Source organism: Macrotis lagotis, chromosome 3 (genome assembly GCF_037893015.1).
Source record: "Macrotis lagotis isolate mMagLag1 chromosome 3, bilby.v1.9.chrom.fasta, whole genome shotgun sequence".
Taxonomy (NCBI): domain Eukaryota; kingdom Metazoa; phylum Chordata; class Mammalia; order Peramelemorphia; family Peramelidae; genus Macrotis; species Macrotis lagotis.
Window position 1 is genome coordinate 283,845,211 of NC_133660.1, and position 25,302 is coordinate 283,870,512.

The following is a 25,302-nucleotide window of genomic DNA, read 5'->3' on the forward strand; positions in this document are numbered from 1 at the left end:
GGGGGGCGTGGCCCGGCGCCGGGTCGAGCGGCGGGGCCGAGCCGGGGGCCGGAGTGAGCGGCGGCGGCGGCGGCGGCGGCGGCGGCTCCGGGCGGCTCCGGCCATGTCGCGCTGGCTGTGGCCCTGGTCCAGCTGCATGAAGAAGCGCGCCTGCCGCTACCTGCTGCAGCACTACCTGGGCCACTTCCTGCAGGAGCGCCTCAGCCTGGAGCAGCTCAGCCTGGACCTGTACCGGGGCAGCGGCGGCCTGCGGGACATCCAGCTGGACGTCTGGGTGAGCGCCGGCCCGGGCCGCGGGGGCCGCGGGGGCCGGCCCGGGGCGGGGGGCCCGCGAGGCCTCGGCGCCTGACCTGTGACCTCAGCAGCTGGGCCGGGCCGCGCCCGCCCTCCTCCGCGATTGGCCGCGGCCGGCCCGGGCCTGAGGTCAGCGGCCGCGCCTCCGCCCCTCCGCCGGCCAAACAGGCCCGGGCTCCCTGCCCCCCGAGAGCCGGGGAGAGCCGGGGCCCCCCCCGAGCCGGGGCGCCCCGAGAGCCGGGGCCCCCCCCGAGAGCCGGGGCCCCCCCAAGCCGGGGTCCCTCCCGAGAGCCGGGGACCCCCCCCCGAGCCGGGGGCGCCCCTGGAGCCGGGGACCCCCCGAGCCGGGGTCCCTCCCGAGAGCCGCCCCCCCCCGAGCCAGCCCCCCCCAGCCTCCCCCATGCAAGGACCCGCCCCCGCCGGCAGGGACCCCCAGGCCCTCAGCCGCCGACTCCCGAGACCCTCGCTGGCTGCGAGGACCCCCGAGGCCGGCCCCCGCCGGCTGACCCTTCCCGGGGCTCCCCAGGCAGGGTGACCGCTTCTGGATGGGGCCCTGTGTCGCGGCCCCTCCCGCCAGGGGAGGGCAGAGGGAAGGCCAGAGGCAGCCATCAGCACCCCCAGGACCCCCGGGCCTTCCCGGGGGGTGAGCGGCCTCCGCGGATGTGACCCCCGTTTTGCGGCCTGGCCCGGCCTCAGTCTTCCGGCCCTTAGAGAGCCTGGGGGTGCTGCTGGAGCGGGCACTGAAGTGGGACCCCAGACAGGGGTGTAGTCTGCTGCACCTTCTCTTGTCCCGTGCCCCCACCCTGTTTGGGGTTTTCTCCAGGTGGCTTGTTGTTCCTGCTCCACCCTCCTATAGAGGAGGGAATTGGGGTAAACAAGGTGGAGTGACTCAGCCAGGGCCCTACGACCAGCAAGTGCCTGGGGGAAGATTTGAACTCTGGTCTGGTGACTCCAGGCCTGGGGCTCTGTGGCCCCACCTAGTGCCTGTAGCTGTCCTCTTTGGCACAGCTGAGGCTCTGCCCTGAGCTGGGGGCAGGGGTGGGGGCAGGGCTCTGGCCTCCCAGGTCCAACCACCCTCGCCCTCAGCCCCAGCGTGTCCCCCTCTTCCTAGTCTGTGAACGAGCTGCTGGAGTCTGTGGAGTCCCCGCTGGAACTGGTCGATGGCTTCGTGGGCTCCATCGAGGTGGCCGTGCCCTGGGCCGCCCTCCTTACTGACCACTGCACCATGCGGGTGTCCGGCCTGCAGCTCACCCTGCGGCCGCGGAGCGGGCAAGGTGAGGCCGGGGCCGGGGAGAGGGAGCTGGGGGCCTGGGCCGGGGGCCTGGTCCTGACCCCTGCTTCCCACAGCGCCTGGGACGGCCGAGTCCCAGAGCTGGACCTCCTGTATGACCACCAGCCTGCAGCTGGCTCAGGAGTGCCTTCGTGAGGGGCCCCCCGAGCCCTCCGAGCCCCCCCAGCCCTTGGAGGGCCTGGAGATGTTCGCGCAGACCATTGAGACGGGTGAGTGGTCTGAGCCCAGGCCTTTCCTTCCCTTTGGATGTTCCCCTGCTCCCGGGGCCTGGACCGAAGGGGCTGCCGGTCTTGAGTGTCCCCCACCACCCTTCCCTTCTCTCGACTGCCCTGGAGACTGGGAGGCCGTGGCGTCCGGGGTCGGGCCTGACTCTGGTCTCTCCCACCCCAGTGCTTCGGAGGATCAAAGTGACCTTCCTGGACACCATTGTGCGGGTGGAGCACGGGCCAGGTGGCGGAGACAGCAGCATGGCTGTGGAGGTCCACATTCAGAGGTGGGCAGGCACCCCCAGGGGGCAAGGAGCAAGCTCGGGACTCATTAGCACCCTTCCACCTCCATACCTTTGCTCTGATTGGTCTGGGCTGGTCTGGCCTGGCCCCAGGGTCCTCCTTGTGCCCTGACTGGGGTCTCCCCTCTTTCCCCCCAGACTGGAGTACTGTGACGAGGCCGTCCGGGATCCAAGCCAGGCCCCCCCTGTGGACGTGCACCAGCCCCCTGCCTTCTTGCACAAGCTGCTTCAGCTTTCTGGCGTGAAGCTTCACTATGAAGAACGTCCCCCCCATCAGGTGGGAGTCCTACCAAAGGGCTGGGGGGATAAGGGGGCCCCCCTTCTGATCTCTGAACTCTGACCTCTGCTCTTTCAGGAAGAGCCCCCCGGACCCCCCCTGCAGATTGGCAGCTGCTCTGGCTACATGGAGCTAACCCTAAAACTGAAGCAGAACGAGGCCTTCCCTGGGCCCAGGGTAGGGACCCTTGGGGAGAGGGGTCATGTGGGGGGCCTGGGCACAGGACAGATGAGGGGGTCACGGTGCCAGGGGCAAGGCAGGGGTCTGTAGGCTGCGGGGAGAGGGAGGGGGCCGCTGAAAAATGGATCAAAGGATTCCTTCCAGCTCTGCCTGGGGATGGGCTCCCTCTCCATCGGGCTCAGCTGATCCATCTCTGTCTCTCTCCCCCTCTGCAGATGGAGGTGTCGGGGCAGGTGGGTTGCCTGCACTTGCTCCTGGCTCCCCAACATCTCCTGCAGCTGCAGGACCTCCTCAGTGCTCTCAACCTAGCTGGTGAGGCCCCAGCCCAAGCCGGGGAGGGGTCAGGACCGCCATAGTTCCAGGTGGGGGTGGCCAGCCATGCTGCAGCCTGAGGGTCTCCTCCACTCTCCCCCCAGACACAGAGGGACTGTCAGAGAAGGTGAACAAGTGCCGCCCCCTTGGGGCCGAGGACTTGAGGCTCATCGAACAGGACCTGAGCCAGCAGCTGCAGGGGGGCAGCCCGGCCCTCTCCTCAGACCCTCTGGTGGGCATGGAAAGCACAGGTATGGGATGGGACCTTGGCCTGAATGGGGGGGGGGGGCACCATGGCATTCCCTCTGAGTCGGCCTCCCCTTCTCCCCCAACGTCCAGATCTCTTCTTCTCCATGGCCGCTCTGACCAGCAGCGTGACATCGGCCCGCTCTGTGTCTGAGTTATCCCTCTCGGATGTGGACCTGAGCTCATCCCTGCACAGTGATGGAACCTCCCGGCGCCCCCACACCCACCCTGCCCTCCATGGTCTCAGTCGCCTGCCCGGTGAGGGAGAGGACTGGGCTGCTCCCCCTCTCTTATCCTTCCCACCCCAAGGCCTGTGTTCCTGTCACCCCAAATGGGGGGGAGGGGTTATCACAGTGGGTAAGGCAGGATGGGCTGAGGGGGGTCCCTGTTTTGCCTTCCAAGGGGGCATTCCTCCATGACTCACCCACCCAACTGGGTTAGGATCAGTCCCATTGTAGGCTTTCCACAAGTGAATGTTTGTGGTAGACGAGGCCATTCTTAGATTGAACTGGAAGGAGAGCAGGGAGCACTGGGACCTTTGGGAGTGTGGGGGAAGGCATGCCAGGGTTCCCCAGAGCATTGCCCAGGTCCCCAATACCAGCAGCTCACTCTTCCTACAGGCAAGGCCACAGCCCCCATTCCCCCTGAGAGCCTGCGTCCAGAGTCGCTGTTGAAGGTGACCTTGGGCGGTCTGACGCTGACAGCCCTGCAGCAGCCCCCGGGGGCACCCCCTGGATGCCCCCCTGACCTGGCCACCCAATTCTTTGCCGAGTTTGACGCAACCAAAGAAGGGCCCTTTGGGTCCCGGGACTTTCACCACCTTCGACCCCGCTTCCAGAAGGCCTGCCCCCGAAGCCACGTGAGGTATGGAGTGGGTGGGAGGGCTGGGGTGGGGTCCGGACCATATGGGGGAGAGGGGAGATGGAGTGGCTGCTGAGAGCCATGCCCTGGACCTTGCAGGCTAACAGGCTCTGCGGTGCAGCTGAGCTGGGAGCAGCGAGGAGGGGCTGGAGGTAGGGGCCGGGCCTTCAGCACCGACCTGCTCTTTGGCCAGTTGGAAGTGTTGGAGTGTCTGTGGCCCGAAGGGGCAGCTGAGCCCGAGTACAGGGAGGTGAGTGGTGGTGGTGGGGCCTGGCCCTATGGCGGGGGGAAGTGTGCCCCCAGCCAGACCTTCACGTGGCCTCCCCCCTTCCTGTCCCCACAGCTCCTGAGCTTCCCCAGTGGCTCCGGCTTTGGGACCTCAGCCCGTCCCTGTGCCCACCTGCGCTATATCCAGACCCAGCGCCGGATCCCCAAGGTAAAGAGGGGAGGCCTCTGTTTCTTTTCAGCCCTCTCCCTGAGGTTCCTTCCCTTTAACTCTGTGCCCTCCCATCTTTGCCCATTGCCAGAGCCACCCACGGCGGGCAGCTTCATGCCACTGTACCTCTGACTTGTCCCTGGAGCTGGCTGGATTCCAGTCTGACGTGGAGCTGGGGGCTCTGGACCGGCTTGGGGCCCTCTTCCATCTGGCCACCACGCCGATGGACCAGGAGCAGGGCTTGCTGGTGAGCCGGCCAGGGGGCAGTGAGGTGGGGAGACAGAACCTGGAGGGGTCAGAGAGCCGGTCAGCAAGCTCCCTGCTTGCCTGGGAGGGGTCCAGGCTCCCGGAGGAAGGCCAAGCCAGGTGGGGGCGGCACAGGCTTCCAGGAGTGAAGCGCACGGGGTTTTGCCCAGGAGTTGGAGGGTGGCATGGAGGTCTCAGCTGCCAGGCTTTTGTTGCCTTGTTTCTGTGCCAGACTTGTGATTTCGTGGGTGTTGGGGACCCTTCCTTTCTCCATCCCTGAGGCTCTTGGGGGGGGGCGGGGTCTCAGCCAGGAAGACTGCCCCCAGGCTTCCACACATTCTCAGGCTCAATTCCCTCTCTTTCATCAGAACGGGAGAGATGGGGGGAGGTCAGAGGATTTGTCCTTGGCTCTGCGCCTCCTCGTTGATACAGTGGAAGAGCTGTGGGTCTCGGAGGGGCTGGGGTCAGGAGAGGAGCTCCCGAGAAGGCCCAAGTACCCCTGAGTCTCACCTTCCCCCAGGGAGAACCTCCTTGTGCTGTGGAGCACCAGACGGCTCTGCGGGTCATGGCCCCCCATGCCACCCTGCGGCTGCGGTTCCCCATCCCTGACCTGCGCCCAGAGCGTGACCCTTGGGCGGGCAAGGCTGTGCGTGAGGAGCTTCTCCGCCTCGAGCTGACGGACCTCCAGTTCCAATCTGAGCTGAGCCACGGCCTGGGTCCACAGGCCCCCACCCGCATGGAGCTGACTTGTAGTGACCTGCACGGTAGGGGAGCCTCAGAACCCGTCCCCAGCCCTGAACCTTGGACCAGGCTTGGTCTAGTGGTGACCGGTTCTCCTTTCTTCCTCTGATCCATCACAGGGATTTATGAAGACAGAGAGAAACCCGCTGTCCCCTGCCTTCGTGTCACCAAAACCCTGGACCCCCAGGTCCCTGACCGCAAGTACATCCTGCCCAAGTAAGTGGGGGTTCTTCCCCACACACAGCAGATTGAGCCATGGGGCTGGGGGGTCCGGGCTCCCAGCCCCCCTGTGACAGCCCTGCTCCCTGGCAGGGCAGTGGTGACCCTTAATCCCCAGTACAGCAGCTCCCAGTGGGACCTGGTACTGGAGAAGGGGGACGACCCGGAGCTGTCATCGGCTGAGAGCCCCTGTGAGCTGCGCCAGCCTGAGCCCTCTCCCTTTTCCTCCAAGAGGACCATGTATGAAACTGAGGAGGTGAGGCCCCTCTGCCAGGCCCGCTGCCCCCCAGAGAGTGAGGACGACCTGGGTCAGGGGGCGGATGGTCACGACTGCCCCACAGGGCAGACACAGACCCTGGCTCTCCAGAGTTTAGTCAAATTAGTGATGCGGAAGGGCAGCGTCCTGTGACGTCATGTCACCTTATATCCATCGGTAATTGGCATTTATTGAGTGTCTGCTGTGTTGGGCCCTGAGGCTATGGGGAGAGGTGCAGGGAGCTCCCAGCCTAACAGGGCAGAGTATAGGGGACCTGGGGGGGGTGTCTCGTAGCAGCTGAGGCTTTACTTGGGACTGAAGGAGACCCAGAAGAGCAGGAGGGGAGCAGCCAGAGAGATGCCAGGGCCCTGAATTTCTCTGGATGCTGGAAAAGCAGCAAAGGCAAATGAAGTGTTTTATGTTTGCTCTGGATGGGGGGGGGGATTCCCTCTGGTGGCCGAGTGGAGGAGGAGGAATGGGGGGGGGAGGCTTGAGGCCAGCCAGACCCCCAGCAGCTGCTGCCATCATCCAGGACTGAGGGTATGAGAGTCTGTCCCAGGATGGGGGCTGGGTTGGGGGAGAGGAGAGGGCGTGGGGGAGAGGAGGGCAGAGGGAGGTCGTTGAAGCAAAATCAACAGGCCATTGAGTCTGGGGCAAACCCCAGGTGGGGGGGGTCTAGAAGGATGATGGCAGGACCCCGCCCCCCGTACACACATCCAGAGTCATCGGTGAGGGGAAACGTTAGAGAGTGCAGTTTTGATCAGTCTGAGGTCCAGAGACGTCAGGAGGCCTGCAGAGCAGCCAGGGCAGGCAGGTAGAGGGGAGTCTGATGAGGTCAGCAGGAGGGAAGGGACGGAGGCCCACAACAGAGCCTTGGGGGGCTCCCTGGTCCCGGGGTGGGATCCAGTGAAGAAGCCATAGAGGGAGCAGGATCAGGAGGAGAGGTGCCGAGGAGTGGCCCTTGGCTTTGACCACTAAGACTGAGCTAGAGCTGTGCTAGGAGAGGGAGGGAGGTATCCCTGAGGTGCCCACGGTATGCAGCCCCACAAGTAACATCTCACAAGGGTCCTGCGGGGGGGGGGTGCCGTTGATCCTCAGGTAGCAGGTGGCTTATCGGCAGGAGCGGCTCTGCACTGTGATGTGCCCCCCATCCTGTGACCCAATTTGCCTGGGGTGGAGTCATTGCAAAAGAGGTTGGGTCCATAGCTCCGGGGAGCCCCAGAGGGTTTCTGAGCATCCAAGGAGTGACCTCTGGGTCACTGAGAAGAGGGTGTGGGAGAGGCGGCTTGGAGGGGGATGGACCAGAGGCCTGGCCCGGTCAAGGTTGACTTCAGAGGAAAAGGGCTTTGTGTGATGCCCAAGCAAGGGTCTGTGGCATTGGGCAAGGCCCACATAGCTGCCTCTGCTTGAAGCCTGGCAGTGACGGGGAGCTCACTCCTGTTGATGGTTCATTCCATTTGTTGATAACTGGGGCTCAAACCTCAAAGCACTTCTTCAGCACCTCTCGTTGCTCTTTTAATCCCGTTGGGACTTCACTTTTGACCTTATCCACTGAACTCAGTGGTCTGGTGAGCTCAGGGTGGGAGCCCCCTACTCATTCAGGAGAAGAGTGGCCACGCCAGCCCCAACTGAGCTTTGGGGGATCCTCCGGCCCTCCCAGATGGTGATTCCCGGTGATCCTGAGGAGATGGGAGAATTCCAGAGCCGGACGTTGGCCCTGTCCCGATGCAGCCTGGAGCTGACCCTACCCAGTGCCCACATCTTTCTGCCCAGCAAGGAGGTCTACGAGAGCATCTACAACAGGTGGGCATGCACCTGGGGGCCCAGCCAAGGAGGGTCAGGAGCCCCTGCTCCTCTCACCTGGCTATTCTTCCCTCCCATCCTCTCTCCTCCTGCCCCCCTAGGATAAACAACGACCTGCTGATGTGGGAGCCTGGGGACCTGCTCCCTGATCTTGGCCCCGCTGCTGCCGCAGCTGCTTCTGGCTTCCCTGGGCCCTCCACCTTCTGGCAGGACAACTTCAAGATGTGCAAATCTGCCTTTAAATTGGGTATGAGGGCTCTAGCTCCCACCTCACCCCAGCCAAGGATGCTGGGAAGGAGAACCTGGGGTCTGGGGCCTGGTCATGGGGCTGGTCAGGAACCAGGCCCCTGGTGACCAAGTGTCCTTCCTGTACCTAGACTCAGACTCTGAAGATGAAGACACTCACTTCTTCTCGGTGGATGAGCCAGGTGTCCCACAGCCCCCCGCACCGGAAGCCCGCAGTTCCCGGGCCCAGAGCACCTTCTCTACTCTGATGACAGTGCTGAAGGGACGCATCACTGTCCTGTGTGAGACCAAGGTGAATGAAGCCAGGGCAGAGGTGGTGGGGGGGCTTCCAGGTCAAGCCAGGGCTTTCTGAGGTGGGGCAGAGACCCTGAGGATGCCAGCAGCAGCTACATCTCAGCTGGGCCATGTCTGGGCCAGGCTGGTTCAGCTTGGGCTTGTGTATCACAGGGTGAGGATGGGAAGAAGCTGGAGGACTGTCATGGGGAGCTGGTCCTCGATGTGACCCAGGGCACCATCTTCAGTGTCTCCCAGTACCTGGGCCAGCCAGGCCTTGGCTACCTCTGTCTCGAGTCTGAGAAGGCGGCTCTTTACCACCAAGGTATGAGTGGAGCACCCTAGGCCTGGGGGAGGGAACAGAGGAGCAGGGGGAGCCCCCCCTGCTAAGGCTCTTCCTTTTCTTCAGCGGTAGTGGAGGACTACTTACTACCTTCCCGACTCGAGGTGCCTAGTTTCATGCCTCCTGCCCATCTGGCACCAACCATCTACCCCTCAGAGGAAGGAGTGACAGATCGGGGAGCCACAGGCCGAAAGGGTCAGGGCCAGGGGCCACGCATGCTCTCTACAGCTGTGCGCATTCACCTGGACCCCAAGAAGAACGTCAAGGTACCGTGCCACCTTCAACCAGCGTGTTTAGCAGATGTGAGCCTGGGAGGCTACCCCTGATGCCTGCCATGCTCTGACCCTGTGTTTCCTCTCCCCCAGGAATTCCTAGTGACCCTGCGGCTACATGGAGCCACTCTCCGCCACCGCATGGCGCTGCCTAGCCAAAGTTGGCACTGCCAGGTGAGGGGGGGGAGGTGAGGGGGCTGCTCTGAGCCCCTGCTGCCTCCCTGCTCCTTACCTCTTTTCCCCTGTCTGTAGCTCCTGGATTTTTTGGATGTTTTAGATGACCCCATCCTTGGTTTCCTGCCACCCACGGTCATCACTGTTCTACACACGCACTTATTCTCCTGTGCTGTTGACTATAGGTACCCCTGGGCTCAGGACTGCCCGTTGGGGTGTGGGGAGAGGGTGGTGGGACCCAGGAGTCCTCTGCCACCCTGACCCTCTCCTGGGGGGGGGGGGGGTGTCATTGTAACCGACATCTGCTCCGCCAGGCCTCTCCACCTTCCCGTACGTGTCCTCATCACTGCCGAGACTTTCACCCTCTCCAGCAACATCATCATGGACACTTCGACCTTCCTGCTCAGGTGGGTGTCCCTGCCACTGTGCCTCCCTTCTCCCTTTTCCCCCTCTTCCCACCCTTCTCCAACTCCTCTTTCTTCCTTTCCTCTTACCCCTCCTGTCCCCCTTGTCTCCCACCTATCCTTCTCCCATGACTCTGTGGCCCACACCAGTTCAGCCCCTAGCTATTTGGGAATGGGAAGAGAGCAGGTTCACGTTGGTTGATTTTTGAACTCAAAAGGTGCTTGGTGCTCACTGAGCCCAGGCCCTTCATTTTACAGATGAGGAAACTGAGGCATAGATCATCCCAGAGCTCCTGGGGTATGAGGTGGAATTGGGGTCCCTGGACTAGGGTTGGATGTGGGCACCTCCTCTGGAGGGGAAGTGTAAGGTGGGGTTGGGATCTGGGAGGAGAAATGGGGGGTCAGTGTTCGTTTGGGGCTGGCCTGCAGTTCAGGCCAGCCCAGTGAGTGTTTCTTCTGCATCTGCTGGTGCCAAGCAGAGAATGGAAAATGTTTTTTGTTTTTCTTCTGCTTCTTTCGTTGTTGCTTTCTTTGTGGAAAAATAGTTTTCAGTATAAGTTTTTGTGAAGTTTTTCCCTTCTACCCTTCCTCCTGCCCTAAAGTAGCATGTAATCTGATATAGGTTATACATATATAATCATGCTACATGTATTTCCTTATTAGTCCTGACTGAAAGAAGAATCAGAACAGAAGGGTAAAAACTCCAGAAAGAAAAAGCAAAAATAATTTTTAAGTGAAAATAGTCTTTATTTCTATGCTCTAGCGTTTTTAGTTAGGAATGGGTGCTGTATTTTGTCAAAAACTTTCAGCATCTATTGGATAATCATATGATTTCTGTTAGATTTGTTACTGATATGATCAGTATATGCTGATTATTTTCCTTATGTTGAGTCAGCCCTGCAATTCTTTGTATAAATCCTCCCTGGATGTAGTGTGCTATTCTGGTGATTAAATTGTGGCAGTCTCTTTGCTAACACTTTATTTAAAGTTTTTGCTTTTCTATTCAAGGGAAATTTCTCGGGTTTGGCTCTTCCTGGTTTAGCTATCAGCACCAGATTGGTGTCATAAAAGGAATTTGGTAGGATTTCTCCAGTTTATATTGTATTGGAATTAATTGTTCTTTAAATGTTGAGTAGAATTCACTTGTGAATCCATCTGTTTCTGGAGATTTTTTTCTTAAGGGGTTTACTGATGACTTTTTCAGTTTCTTTTTCTTATTTGGGGTTATTTAAATATTTTTCTGTTAATCTGAGCAATTAAAATTTTTGTAAATATTCATCCATTTCACTTAAAATGTCAGATTGGTTGGCATACAGTTGGGCAAATGGCCCAAGAATTTTTGCTTTAATTTCCTCTTCATTAATGGTGAATTTACCCTTTACAGTTTTGATTCTGGTAATTTGGTTTTTTCTTTTTTTCACTTTAATCAAATTATCCAAATATTTGTCTATTTTGTTGGTTTTTCTCATAAAATCAACTCTTAGTTTTATTTACTGGTTTAAAAGTTTTCTTGCTTTCAATTTTATTAATCTCTCCTTTGATCTTCAGGATTTCTAAATTGGTATTTAATTGGGGATTTTCTAGTTTTTTAAAAAATGTTTGCCCATTTCAGGGAGAGAGTTTTGAACATTCTTTTTTGTAAGATTTTCTCTCTCCATCTCTTCCCACCTCCCTCCCATGACAGTGAGTAATCTGGTATAGGCTGTGCAGCATGTTAAACATTTTCATATTAGTCATGCCATGAAAGAAGAATCAGAATAAAAAACTACGAGAAAGAAAAAACAAAACAAAATTTTAAAATGAAAAATAGTCTGCATTGGTCTGCATTTAGGCTCCATATCTTTTTCTGGATGTGGCTGGCATTTCCCATCACAAGTGTCTCAGAATTGCTTTGGTCACTGTGTATTGCTGAGATGAGTAAGTCCATCACAGTTGGCCATCACCCCATGCTGCTGTTAGCCTGTTCAGTGTTCTTCTCTTCTGCTCCCTTCCCTCAGCATCAATTCATGCCAGTCTTCCCAGGCTTCTCTGAAGTCCTCCCCCTCATGACTTCTTTTTGAACCACTAGTGTTCCATCATATTCATATACCACAATCTGTTCAGCCATACCCTGGTTGATGAGCATCCCCTCCATTTCCAATTCTTTGCCCCTCCACAAAGGGAAATTCACTTTCTCCTGGAAGCTGCAGGAAAGAAGTTTGAACCCTTCTAGGCCAACCTGGGATATCATCCCCTTGCTGGTCATCAGACCAGGCAGATAGCATGTTAGCTACTCTGGGGGCAGCCCCAGAGATGCAATGGTGCTTCAGGCTGGCCTGGCCCAATGAGGGTGTGAAAATACCTGGTCTGACCCCCATTCTATCTCTCTCCTGCCCCCTGCTCCCCTGGGCCCATACTGCTCTCAGCTTCACAAGCCCCTTAGAATGGGAGACTGCAGGGCAGCTAGGTGGCACAGTGGATAGAGCACCAACCCTGGCGTCAGGAGGACCTGAGTTTAAATCCGGCCTCAGACACTTAATAATTACCTAGCTGTGTGGCCTTGGGCAAGTCACTTAACCCCATTGCCTTGCAAAAACCTAAAAATGAGAGAGAGAAATAGGACTTTGGATGCTGTGTGTGTGGGGGGGGGGGTGGCTTAGAGCAGCCACTCCCCCGTTCTAGACAGATTCCTAAGCATAGTGAACCCTGGGGGTTGAGGAGGTCAGGACTGTGATGGGGATGAAGCTGGAGTTTGAGCCAGGTCTTGAAGGAATCCAGTGGCTGGAGATGAAGAAGGAGGGCACTGTAGCCTTGAGGGACAGCTTGGACAAAGGCCTGGTGTTGGGAGATGTCAGGAGCCTCAGCAGGAAGGCAGGCAGGGCCAGAGAACTGGGCTTTGATCCTGGAGTGACAGGGCCTCCAATTTTCTTCCGGCCTTCCCTTCTTTCATTCAACTCTGTCTTCTTCCCTTCAGGTTCATCCTCGATGATTCTGCCATCTACCTTTCTGACAAGTGTGGGAGTGAACCCCTTGATCTGAGGAAAGGTGAGAGACTTGAGAGTTTGGGGAGGGAGACTGAGGACAGCTGGAGCTCCCACAGCCCACCCCCTTGGGAAGCTTCCAAGACAATAAGGATGTTTCTCTCAGACCTGAACCTCAGGGACTCCCAGTCCTGGGGCTCTGAATTATAGGGTCAGGCTAGGCACTGACCCCTCCCCCACCCCCACCCCCAACAGTGATCACTGCTCCAGGGGCAAGACTCTGCCCACCCTAGGTGTCTAATGTTTTCAGAAGGAGCTTTCCCTGACCAGAATGGCCAGTCTGAACTCCTCCCTCAATTTCCCTGGCAGATTATGTCTGTGTCCTGGATGTGGATCTACTGGAGCTGGTGATCAAGACCTGGAAAGGCAGCACTGAGGGCAAACTGGTGAGTGGCAGTGGGTGGTGGTGGGCACAGATCCCCCTGGGAGCCGAGAGGAAGTCTTTCATTCATGGGAGCAAGTAACCCGGGGAAGGCCCTGGGGAGCCAGGTGACCCTGCTGAACTTGGGGGATTCCCTTCTTGGACCATTACTCTGCCCCGTAGGGAAGAGAAGGGCCCTAACAGTCTATGACTGAACTGAGCTCAGGAGGTTCCCAGGGCCAGTTCCGGGACTGTAGAACTTAGGCCTTGGGACGAGGGGAGATGAGCTTAGTCTGTCTGTTTAGAAGTTCTTGGGGTGGCTAGGTAGCTCAGTGGATAGAGCACCGGCCCTCAAGTCAGGAGGACCTGAGTTCAAATCCAGCCCCAGATATTTCATAATGACCTAGCTATGTGGCCTTGGGCAAGCTGCTTAACCCCATTGCCTTGCACAAAAAAAACTAAAAAAAAAAAGAAAAATAGAAGTTCTTCAGGGCAGCCCCTCACTTTACAGATGAGAAACTAGACCGGGAGAAGGTGGAAGCCCTTCCCCTGGGGGTCATGCAGCTGGCAGGCACATGGCAATCAATGTCCATCCCAGCCAGGGGCCTCCATCAGGCTGCCCCCTGAGCACCAGCACCCTCTCCCCTGCAGAGCCAGCCTCTCTTTGAGCTCCGTTGCTCCAACAATGTGGTCCATCTACACAGCTGTGCTGACTCCTGTGCCCTGTTGGCCAACCTCCTCCAGTACGTGGTGGGTTCCGGGGACCTGCACCCTCCGGCCCGGCCCCCCAGCCCCACTGAGATCGCTGGCCAGAAGGTCCAGGTGAGGGCAGAGGCTCCGGTCAATAGGGCTGTGCGTTTGGTGAAGTTGTCAGAGAGGAGCCATGGGGGCCAGAGCCCTTCTCGCCTTAAGGCTCTACTGATTACCAGGAGAGTCAATGGCTGGGGGGGGTGGAGTCTGTGGAGGACTCAAATGATGAAGGCCCCTCCCACAGTCATTGGGGAGTGCACCCTAGGATCAAGCTAGTTGAGAGCCCCAAGAGGCCTCAAGGGTCATGGAGATCAGCTCCTAGTTACCAGGGAGGATCCTGAAGCCCAGAGCCCCTCCTTTGGCATCTTTGTGGCTACCCAAGCTCCTCAGTGGGTCACCAGGACTTCCTGCCTCTGCCTTCCTTCCTGCTCACCCTTCACTTCCCCCAGCTCTCAGAGAGCCCGGCCTCCCTGCCCTCCTGCCCCCCAGCTGAGACTGCCCTTATCAATCAGCGGGACTTGACGGATGCCCTCATTGATACAGAGCGGAGCTTGCGGGATCTGGCTCTGCCACCAGGTACAGGCTGGGGCAGGTGGATTGTGCTTCCTGAGGGCCAGGGCACTGCCCCCTGCCCGTCACCTGTCTTTCTGTTCCCACAGGTGGTGGATCCCTGCGGCAGGCCTCTCCTGTCTCTGTTTACCTGTTCCCAGGTGAACGGAGTGGGGCCCAGCCCCCTCCGCCCCCTGATCCTTCCTCAGAAAGCAGCCTTGGAGCCAAAGAGGAGGAAGCAGAAGAAGAAGAGGAGGAAGATGAGGAGGATGGCGATGGGGATGCCCTGGATAGTGATGAATTCTGTATCTTAGACGCCCCTGGCCTTGGCATCCCTGTGCGTACTTGGGAAGAAGCAGGACCCTGGTCTAGTTGGGGCATGCTTGAGGTGTGTTCTGTTCCTTACTCAGCCTGGCCTACTCACCCTTTCTCTACCCCACTTCTGTCTCCCTAGCCCCGGGATGGAGAGCCGGTCGTGAAGAAGCTACAAACCGGGCCCATCATGGTCCGGGATGGTCATTTCTCTCGACCCCTGGGTAGCACGGACCTGCTACGAGCCCCTGCCCATTTCCCTGTGCCCACTAGCCGCCTGGTGCTGCGAGAAGTCTCTCTGGTCTGGCATCTTTACGGGGGCCGGGATTTTGGACCTCACCTTGGCCACAGGTAAGAGCAGTGCCCTGTTCTTTTGTTTGAGGGGGAGAGAGTGGACCTTTTTGGAGAGGACCTCACTGGGTCAGAAGGTAAATTCTCCAAGTTGACCGTACCCTCTGATGAGGGCACAGAGGTGGGCCCAGGGTAGACCAGGCAAGGCCAGGATTTGGAACCAAGAACCTGGGCAGCTCACAAGGCCTAGAGGGGTGACCTCTCAGCCATGGTCCCTTCAGGCTCCAGCCAAGTGGGTCCACTCTGCACCCACCACCCTGAGCACCACTTCCTCACCCTGTGCCTTTTCCCAGTGTCTATCCTTGGAGCAGCCTGTTTGTTCCTCCCCTCTCCATTCCTTTCTTTCTTCCCTGTCTCACTCTCCCCCACTCCCTCCCCTAGCTCTTCTCATCCCTTCCTGTCTGACTCTCTTGTCTTACTCTCCTCCCTCTGTCCTTGCACTGGTTCCCTTCATCCCTCCTGCTGCCTCCTCTGAGAGGTGGATGGTCACAGCTTGGGCCCAGAGGACTTTCCTGAGATGCCTGTTTGAGTGACCCCAGAAGAGTCCCCCCATGTCAGTGGATGTCGTGGGTGATCACTGTGTCTGGGCTGGCTCGCTGTTGCCTTGTTGGAGTCCCAGTCTCTGGTGGCGGGTCCTCAGCTCCTCCCAGATGGAGCTCTGTGGAGTCAGGGGTCAAGTCTTAGCTACACTGACCTCGTTCCCTGCACGTAGTAGGTGCTTAATAAAGGATGACTGAATGCATCCTTCCTTACTCCCTGGCAGGACAAAATCTGGCCTCTCGGGTCCCCGGGGCTCCCCGTCACGCTGCTCAGGTCTCAATAGGCCCCAGAACTCTTGGCGCACCCAGGGCGGAAGTGGCCGGCAGCACCATGTCCTCATGGAGATCCAGCTCAGCAAGGTGAGGGCAGAGCAGACTTGGGGTCCAGAGGTGAGAAGTCTAAATGACAAACAGGGAAGCTGAGAAACTGATCTGGTATCCTTGGACCATGGGTTTGGAGTTAGGAGAGACCTTCGAGGCAATTCTGTCCAGCCCCTCATTTTTTTCCAATTATTTTTTATATTTTTTCTGTTTTTTAAACTTTTTTCTTTTTTTTTTTTTAAGATTTTGCAAGGCAATGGGGTTAAGTGGCTTGCCCAAGGCCACACGGCTAGGTAATTATTAAGTGTCTGAGGCTGAATTTGAACTCGGGTCCTCCTGACTCCAAGGCCAGTGCTCTATCCACTGTGCCACCTAGCCACCCCTGTTTTTTAAACTTTTTATTAAAGATTTTATTAAGTTTTGCAATGGTCCAATGCAATAAAAGTCATATGCAATATTGGGCAAAGGAGATATAGATCCTGAACCAATTGGAAACTGAATAACCTCATTTTAAAGAATGAGTGGACCAAAAAACAAATTATAGAAAGAATTATTTTATTCTGGATAATGACAATAATGAAATAACATACCAAAATCTATGAGATTCACTCAAAGCAACTGTTAGAGTATATTATATCTTTAAATGCTTACATGAATAAATTAGAGAAAGAGGAAATCAATGCAACTAAAAAAATTAAGAGAAAGAACAAATTAAAAATCCCCAATTAAATTAGAAATTCTAAAAATTAAAGGAGAAATTAATAAAATCCAAAGCAAGAAGAGTATTGAATTATGTAGTAATATTGGGAAACAAATCTTTACAACTAATGATTCTGACAAAGGACTCATTTCTAAAATATACAGAGAACTGAATCATATTTTAAAAAAAAGCCAATCCCCAATTGACAAATAGGTCAAAGGATATGCAAAGGCAATTTACAGATGAGGAGATCAAAGCAACCCATAGTCATATAAAAATTGCTCTAAATCATTAATTATTAGAGAAATGCAAATTAAAGCTTCTCTGAGGTACCACCTCACACCTCTCAGACTGGCCAATATGACCAGGAAGGATAATGATCATTGTTGGAAGGGATGTGGGAAATCTGGGACACTACTACACTGTTGTGAAGCTGTGAACTCAAGCAACCCTTCTGGAAGAGCCATTTGGAACTACGCCCCGAAGGGCAACAAAAATGTGCATCCCCTTTGACCCAGCAATACCACTACTGAGTCTATATCCTGAAGAGATGATAAAAAAGGGTAAAAACATCACTTGTACAAAAATATTCATAGCAGCCCTGTTTGTGGTGGCAAAGAATTAGAAATCAAGTAAACGTCCTTCATTTGGGGAATGGCTTAGCAAACTGTGGTCTATATATGCCATGGAACACTATTGTTCTATTAGAAACCAGGAGGGACGGGAATTCAGGGAAGCCTGGAGGGATTTCCATGAACTGATGCTGAGTGAGATGAGCAGAACCAGAAGAATACTGTCCACTCTAACAGCAACATGGGGGTGATGTTCCACCTTGATGGGCTTGTTCATTCCATCAGTGCAACAACCAGGGATAATTTGGGGCTGTCTGCAATGGAGAATACCATCTGTATCCAGATAAAGAACTGTGGAGTTTGAACAAAGACCAAAGACTATTCCCTTTAATTTAGGGGGGGGAAAACCAGCTATCTTGTTGTCTGAGCTTGTTATCTCTTGTGCTTTTTGTTTCTTCCTTAAGGATATGATTCTCATCACACTCAATTTGGATCAATGTACAACATGAAAACAAAAAAAAAAGAATGACAGATTGCTTTCTGTGGGGGAGTGGGGGGGAGAGAAGTAGGATTGGGGGGAAAATAGTAAAACTCACAGCCCCAAATTATCCCTGGTTGTTGCACTGATGGAATGAACAAGCCCATCAAGGTGGACCATCGCCCCCCATGTTGCTGTTTGGGTGGACAGTGTTTTTTTGGTTCTGCTCATCTCACTCAGCATCAATTCATGCAGATTGTCCAGGCTTCCCTGAATTCCCGTCCCTCCTGGTTTCTAATAGAACAATAGTGTTCCATGACATACATAGACCACAGTTTGCTAAGCCATTCCCCAATTGAAGGACGTTCACTTGATTTCCAATTCTTTGCCAACACAAACAGGGCTGCTAGGAATATTTTTGTACAAGTGATGTTTTTACAAACCTTTTTTATCATCTCTTCAGGGTATAGACCCAGTAGTGGTATTGCTGTGTCAAAGGTGATGCACATTTTTGTTCTAGCCCCTCATTTTACAGATGATGAAACTTGAGTCCCAAGGAAGTTTCCCCAGGTGTTCCCAGCCTCCAGATCTGCTGTGCCCAGCCCCCTTGGGTGTCTGAAATCCTGAAGCTGACTCTGACCAGAGAAGAGTGAAAGCTCTTGGAGGGCAAGGACAACCTTTGATCCCTTTTTGTGATTGATGTGTTTCTGCCCTGCCTCTGTCACTCCAGGTGAGCTTCCAGCACGAGACTTACCCAACAGAGAGCGTGCCAGCCCTGGGAGCTGAGATGGGGGAACAGCCCCTGGCCCGCCAGGTATTCATTGTCCAGGAGCTCGAGATCCGAGATCGGCTTGCATCTTCCCAAATCAACAAGTTCCTTTACCTGTACACGAGTGAGAAGATGCCTCGGCGGGCACATTCCAACATGGTATGGTGCTAAGAAGTCCTTGGAGACAGTGTACCCGTGGGGTTCCCAGGCCAGGGATTTCTCCTAACACTGAAGGAGTAGTGGATCTTGATGTAGGACTGAAGTGAACTTGAGTCAAGTCCAACTCTGTAAACAAGGAAATGGAGGCCTAGAGAGGAGAGGGAAGTGATTTGCCCAGGGTCACACTGCTCAGTCATAATTGGCTCTTTGGCTCCTGGTTAACCTTGGGCAGGTTCTTGCCTCTCTAATGAGGCCCCTTCCAGCTCCCAAGGGAGGGCTGGGAGGACCAGAATTAACTTGGGCCATAGGATGGGGGACAGGGGCTGCATGGAAGCTGGAGGAACTGGGACTCAAGTGGGTCTGGGGTAGTGACTCTTCTGTGCCTCCTAGCTCACTATCAAAGCCCTTCATGTGGCCCCAGAAGCTGGTCTGGGAGGCCCCGAGTGTTGTCTCCGAGTTTCCCTCATGCCTCTGCGTCTCAACATTGACCAGGTGAGATTGGATGGGGCTGGCCCTTCCTCACCCACCTGCAGTCCATCTAGAGGATGGGGTGTGTGTGTGTGTGTTTGTGTGTGTATGTGTTTTGGAGGGTTTTTGTTCCTTGCCCATTCTCCACCCTCTGGAGCTGAATACATTTCCCTCCTCCACTTTGCAGGATGCCCTATTCTTCCTCAAAGATTTCTTCACTAGTCTGGCTGCTGGCATTAACCCTGTCATTCCCATGGAGTCAGCAACTGAAGGTGAGGGGCTGGGCTCAAGGACAGGAGGGATGGGGGGCAGCCCTCAGGAACAGGAATGGGAACTGAGCATTTCTCCAGCCACTGTAGGGGATGGTCTTTGCGGAAGGTGTCAGCTTCCTGCAGCAGCAGGGGACCTCCTTAGGAAGCATTTAATGAGAAACTGGGTCCCCAGATAACGCCACCGGATACAGCAGCGAGGCCCTGTCCTCCATCAGCTGATCCGTCAGAAGAGAAACATGGATGTTAGGGTGAAAGAGGCACTAGAAATGGGCTTGAGGGTCAGGATTAGGGGAGCTTTCTGGGGAAGGTATCACTATACTTGGATATTACAGATAACAGGGTCCTAAGAAATAGAGGTGAAGAGGTAGAACATTCTAGTTTATGGAGCGTGACCAGTACAAAAGAGTGGAGGTGGGAGATTGAGTGGTCGATAGGACAGATGGTTAGAAGGGCAATTTGCTGGACCATAATATATTCAAGGTAGGTTAGGATTAGCTTGTGAAGGCCTTGACGTGCTTTCGAGAGGCACTTGAATCCTACTTTGTCCGTGTGTCCCACCTGGGAGGACAAGCCCTGGTAGCTGGGGAGGATAAGCACTGGAAGCTGGGTAGAGGTGGCCTGGGGTGAGACAACAGGCAGTGTGCCCAATTGGGAAACCCCCAGAAGAGTCCAAGTGAGGAAGGATTGACACTCAGGGTCTGGAAGCTGCAGGCAGGGAAAAACACACCCCTGAGGCCTTTCCCCCACACTTCCCTGCTCTGACAGCCCGGCTTCCTGAGGCAGATTACAGTCATTGGCTCTTTTCACCTTACTTCCTTTGGACAGCTTATGCTATGGAGGCACGGAAAGGTAGCATTAGTTCCATTTGGCAGGAGAGGAACTGAGGCCCAGAGACCCCTCAGAAGGGGTGGTAGTCCACCTGTGTCTCAGGCCCAGCCTCTGCCATGGCCTCTCCTGCCAGTTTGATGCTTGCTCAGAGGGTGGCTACCCAGGGCCCAGAGGCAGGAGTGCAGCCATAAGACCATTCTCAAGGCCTTTGGTGCCTTTTGGCACCAGACCTCCTTTACAGAGAGAAGAGCAGGGGAGTGGGTGGTAAGGAGCAAGGCTAGGGCTGGCCCCCGGGAACCTTCCCACTGTTGCCAGGTTTCCTGCCATCCATCCTTGTGTCCACCCTGCCCTCTTCCTCCACGCAGCCCGCCAAGATCCCACCGTCCGGAGCGGTGCTACCCAGGACAAGCTGCTGGAGGGGGCGGAGATGAGCGGCTCTCTGGAGACCACAGTCAGTGAGCAGAGTTCCTCATCCGCCTCTGCTGCCTCAGCTGAGCAGCCCATTTACTTCAGGTGGGAACGGCTGGGAGGGTGAGCAGGGAGGGAGGGAGGGAGGCCAGAGGGATGGGTCCAGCAGCTCAAGGCTGATGTGCACACTCCACCCCCACCCCCCTTGTGCCCCTCAGGGAGTTCCGATTCACCTCTGAGGTGCCAATTTGGCTGGATTACCACGGCAAGCATGTCACCATGGACCAAGTGGTGAGTGGGTGTGGCCTGGGGGGGCCCTGCCCGAGGATGCTTGGATGTGTGCATGGGGGCCTGAGGCGCTTGATGCAGCTGTTTGCCCTGGCCTGGTCCTCTGTTAACCGAGGGGGTGACTGGTGCACGGCCCCTCCGCGCCGACCGACTGGGGGTCAGGGCGGGGACTGGACCGCGGCAGGGAGGAGAAGACAGTCGTCCTGAGTCCCGGTGTCTACGTACCTAGGTGTCCCTCTGGGGCTGGGGGTCTCCTGAGTCCTCCCAGTCCCGGACTCTGCAACGACCTGCCCACCTCTCCCTCCCAGGGCACCTTCGCTGGGATCCTCATTGGCCTGGCCCAGCTCAATTGCTCAGAGCTCAAGCTAAAGCGTCTCTGCTGTAGACACGGGTGAGCCTTCCCAGCAGCCTCCTCTCCCTGAGAACCCCGCCCCGGGAAGGCCACAGTCCTGCCCTCACCTGGCACTGACCTGCCAGCCAGGTCTCCCGTCCCCTGACCAGGCCAGACCTTGCCGTGGGTCACCGGATAGTCCCTACTGCTCGGGGAGGAATCGCTCCACCCTCCCCTTTCCCTTGTGTTCCACGCACAGGCTCCTGGGGGTGGACAAGGTGCTGGGCTATGCCCTCAATGAGTGGCTGCAGGACATTCGGAAAAACCAGCTGCCGGGGCTCCTGGGAGGCGTGGGCCCCATGCACTCCGTGGTCCAGCTCTGTAAGTGCCGCTTACCCATGGACAGGCCCAGGTGGAGGGGCCTTGAAACTCCCATTTCTGTGGGACAACTTAGAAACTGTTGTGGTCCTGCCCCCCATGGGGTGACAGAGGGTGGGGCAGACCCAGCCCAGGAAGGGGGGGGCAGGGGGAAGAAGAGCTGGAAGAAAGGGCAGCAGCCCAGTCCTGGGCTTGCCCCTGACCCTGCTCCTCCCTGCACCAGTTCATGGCCTTAGAGACTTGCTGTGGCTTCCCATTGAGCAGTACCGGCGGGATGGACGCCTCATGCGGGGGCTGCAGCGGGGGGCTGCCTCCTTCGGGTCTTCCACAGCTTCGGCCGCCCTGGAGCTCAGCAACCGCCTCGTGCAGGCCATCCAGGTGACCGGGCCGAGGCTGGGGCTGAGGGGCCAGCCTAGGGTGCTTCCTACCTCAAAGAGCAGCTCATTCCATTTTGGGGTGCTGCTGATAACATTAGGGGTTCCAGGCCCTGGAGGCTCCTCCCAGGCCTTGGTGGTGCCTTCAAAGCCAAGCAGAGCAAGTGAATGAGAAGCCCCTGGGTGGGCCAGGAAGTATGTGTGTGGGGGTGAGACCCACTCCATGGGAGCCCAGGAAAGGGCAGGGGGCTGAGCAGGAGAGGTGCACTCACTCCTTCTGCTTGGCCTTTGCTTCTCCCCCTCCTCTTCCTCTGTCCAGGCAACAGCTGAGACGGTCTATGACATCCTGTCCCCTGCCGCTCCTGTCTCCCGCTCGCTCCAGGACAAACGGTCAGCCCGAAAACTGCGCAGGGGACAGCAGCCAGCTGACCTCCGAGAAGGCGTGGCCAAGGCCTACGACACTGTCCGAGAGGTACCGCCTCCCCCCCCACGGCTCCCTCCCCAGTGCTAATTGTCCCCTCATCTCATGTCCTCCTCCCACCTCCTAGGGCATCCTGGACACGGCCCAGACCATCTGCGACGTCGCTTCTCGGGGTCACGAGCAGAAGGGGCTGACAGGGGCTGTCGGGGGGGTGATCCGCCAGCTGCCCCCCACAGTAGTGAAGCCCCTCATCTTGGCTACCGAAGCCACCTCCAACTTGCTGGGGGGGATGCGCAACCAGATCCTCCCTGACGCCCACAAGGACCACGCTCTCAAGTGGCGGTCGGAGGAGTCCCAAGACTGAAGGGGACGATGGGGTCTGGCTGCCAGGACGCTGCTTCCCCCTCTGTCTTGGAGGACACTTGCACTCTGGGAGCCCGTGGGCCTCAGCCCGCCGGCCATTCAGGGTCCTTGGCCGTGGCGTTCCCAGGGTGGGGCGGGGAGAGGCCCTGCTTTGAAACAGACTCCTTGAGGCCCCCTGCCAACCCCACTGCCCCCATCCTTTGGGCCTGGGCTGAGGGAGTCCCTGTGGCCTGTGGAGGAGGAAGGGGCCGGGGGCCCCTGCTGCTGCTGCTGCCGCCTGGCCACAGTACACAGACTTGTCTCCTTGGGGTCCCCCCCAGCCAAGTGTCTTTCCGTGTTCTGATGTGGGCAGGGCCAGGCCCAGGGACACACATGTGGTTCCGTGGTTCACTTTCTAAGCTCCCCAGGAGTGGGGGTTGCGGCTTCTGCATGATGTGGAATAAATTGTGCCCATAGCCGCCAATTCCCCCATTCTTTTTGTTCCCTGCACCCCAGAAGCTCAGGGCTGAGCCCAGGTTGGGGTGGGGCACATCTGCTAGCTTCCGCCCCCCCCAGCCCAGTCCCACCATGTGCTAAAGAGCAGGATGCCTCCTCTCCCAGGGCTCTGCACCCCTTCACTCTCCTGTGCCCGCTGCCCATCCTGGCCACCAACCTGTTTGGGGGCCCAGGGAGCTGCCCCTGTACTTCTGTCACATCACCACTAGAGGGCGCCAGGTGCCTGCCCCAGAGAGCTGTCCAGGCCTGGGGAGGGGACCGCATCTGATCCCAAAAATATTCATCCTGGTTCCCAAAGTGCTCTGGCCTTGGAGTGCAGAAGCCCTGGGTTCAAGTCCTGACTCTCCCAGGAACCAGCTGCTGCCTCTGGGAGGGCACACTGGAGGGAACTCTGAGTGAGCTGGGTTCGGTGCTCAGAAGGGACATAGCCACAGGTCGGAGGGGGCAGGCAGGCCACGGGCAGCATGAAGCAAGTTTGATATTGGGAAGACTTTGTCCTCCCTTGGGGCCCGGCTCCCCTACCCTGGAGATCCCCAGGTCAGGAGGCCTCTGGTTACCCCAGGAACATGGATTTAGGGGCTCAGAATGCCCTCTTTTGACAGATGAAGAAACTGAGGCCCCATATACTTAACCCAGCAGCTGCTGATAGGAGGCAGATGGAAATTGAAAAGGGCCCCCAAAGGCTAGTGTTTTGCTCAGGATTTGAACCCAGTTCTGACTCTGGCCTAGCGTTCTAGCCCCTTTGTGCCTTCTCTCATTGATCCAGAAAGAACTTTTGTTTGAGGTCATCCAGACCAGTGGAGGAGAGGAAACAGCCCCAGGTTGGGGGGGGGGGGGTCACCCGGGTTCAGTCACTGGCAGAGCGGGCATCAGAACCCAGGTACTCTGTCTCTTAGCCAGCACATCCCAGTGTCCTATGCCCTCGACCTTGAATGTTCTGTCTGCCCCCCCAGCTCGAAGCTTTCCTTGACCTGTTCCACTCCCAGGGTGGGGCTGCCCTCCACTCCTTGGGGATGTGGCAGGAAGGCTGAAGGTCTCCCGGCAAGGGCAAGGGATAGGGTGGGGGCTTTGGTGACACCCTGATGAGTGCAAAGGTTCCCCTGATCCTTGGGGTGAGGGGGGTTCAGAGAAAGGGCAAGGCAAAAAAAGTCTGGGGGGGGTCTAGACCTTGCTGCATCCTCCTTCCAAGGTTCAGCCCAGGAGCCCCTACCCTTCTCGGGGTGGGGCAGGAAACGCCCCCCAAAGTTTGCCATTGTCTCCATCCCCTTTCTCCCAAGGCCCCTCCACCTTGGAGTTGCATCACCTCTCCCTTAAACTGGGCCAGAACTGTGGAGCAATGGAGCTGACCCCCTGCCTTGCCCGGGGATTTTCTGCCCTCCTTAGATGGGGGGGGGGTGCCGAGAGCCCAGCCTGGCTGCCTAAGCCTCTGCTTCTCCATCCCAGGGGGCCCTGCCCAGGAAGGCGGGAGTCCTACTCCATCTGGACCCTTCCAGCACCTAGTAGGTCCTTATTGCTGAGGACCCTAAGGGGACCAAGTTACCCTTCGAATAGCCATCCTCATCTGTTGGGGGTGTAAGTCATGTCCCCCCCACCCCGGAGGAACTTGGAGCCCCATGCGAATCAATGGGGATGACAATCTAAAGCTCCTTTCTCTTGTGGATCCAGGGAGGAGGCCTCTGGATCTGGGGAGCTTGGAGAATGAGCCTTGTCCCATGGCACTCTTCAATTGCCATTGGTATTTGGTGATGATGATGATGATGATGATGATGATCTCTGTTCTCAAGTAGTCTTTTTTAAGTGATTTACTCAGTTTCTCTAAGTATACCATCCTATCACCTGCAAAGAATGACAGTTTCGCTTCCTCATTGGCAATTCTGATTCCATTCCTTTTTCTTCTTGCTAAAGCGAACCTAATGCCATATTGAATAGTAATGGGGGTCATGGGCAGGCATCTTTATTTCTTTTGTTTGTTGGGTTTTTTGCCAAGCAATGGGGTTAAGTGACTTGCCCAAGGTCACACAGCTAGGTCATTGTTAAGTGTTTGAAGCTCAGGTCCTCCTGACTCCAGGGCCAGTGCTCTATCCACTGCACCACCTAGCTGTACCAGGCATCCTTAATTTAACCCTGATCTTATTGGAAACAGTCCCAGATCATCCCATTCTATATGATATTTGTTGGTTTTAGATAATTGCTTATTATGTTTATCTTTTGTTCTCAAAGAAGATCCTGAGGTCAGGGAAGTGATGCTGTGACAAACACAGGAACTGAAAGGGGGGGGGGGTGTTGCTAAGTCACCAGTCTCACTTTCCAGAGCATTTGAGTCCAGTGGCCAGATATGGATGGGGAAGACTTGGAGATGACTTGTCCAAGGTCACACACTAGTTTGACGATCGGATTTGAACTCGGGTCCTCT

General features: G+C 56.6%; 1 protein-coding gene across 2 annotated transcripts; it reads left to right on the forward strand.

Moving 5' to 3' along the window:
- The first annotated feature begins 72 nt into the window (after nt 1-72).
- On the forward strand, nt 73-25,032 carry ATG2A (autophagy related 2A). 2 transcript variants are annotated; one of them, XM_074231133.1, is made up of 41 exons: nt 73-274; nt 1,406-1,568; nt 1,642-1,794; nt 1,976-2,078; nt 2,232-2,370; nt 2,449-2,547; nt 2,766-2,862; nt 2,967-3,113; nt 3,202-3,366; nt 3,729-3,972; nt 4,069-4,219; nt 4,313-4,405; nt 4,497-4,652; nt 5,172-5,415; nt 5,512-5,608; nt 5,705-5,867; nt 7,528-7,670; nt 7,772-7,917; nt 8,048-8,208; nt 8,364-8,514; nt 8,599-8,798; nt 8,898-8,978; nt 9,057-9,163; nt 9,293-9,385; nt 12,336-12,406; nt 12,712-12,788; nt 13,415-13,585; nt 13,963-14,089; nt 14,173-14,399; nt 14,517-14,725; nt 15,489-15,624; nt 18,066-18,263; nt 18,654-18,755; nt 18,919-19,003; nt 20,197-20,344; nt 20,458-20,530; nt 20,836-20,918; nt 21,118-21,239; nt 21,460-21,614; nt 21,930-22,082; nt 22,159-25,032. In XM_074231133.1, the coding sequence occupies exons 1-41, from the start codon at nt 104-106 to the stop codon at nt 22,393-22,395; spliced, it is 5,841 nt and encodes a 1,946-aa protein (XP_074087234.1). In that variant the 5' UTR covers nt 73-103; the 3' UTR covers nt 22,396-25,032. The 2 variants fall into 2 exon arrangements, with proteins under 2 accessions (XP_074087234.1, XP_074087235.1); XM_074231134.1 differs by lacking the exon at nt 73-274 and adding an exon at nt 357-423.
- The last annotated feature ends 270 nt before the right edge of the window (nt 25,033-25,302 follow it).

Coding starts and splice junctions, on each gene's coding strand:
- ATG2A (XM_074231133.1), top strand. CDS start 104: ATGTCGCGCTGGCTGTGGCCCTGGTCCAGCTGCATGAAGAAGCGCGCC. Junction 3,114..3,201: donor GGTGGGCATGGAAAGCACAG/GTATGGGATGGG, acceptor CCCAACGTCCAG/ATCTCTTCTTCTCCATGGCC. Junction 14,400..14,516: donor CCCCTGGCCTTGGCATCCCT/GTGCGTACTTGG, acceptor CTGTCTCCCTAG/CCCCGGGATGGAGAGCCGGT.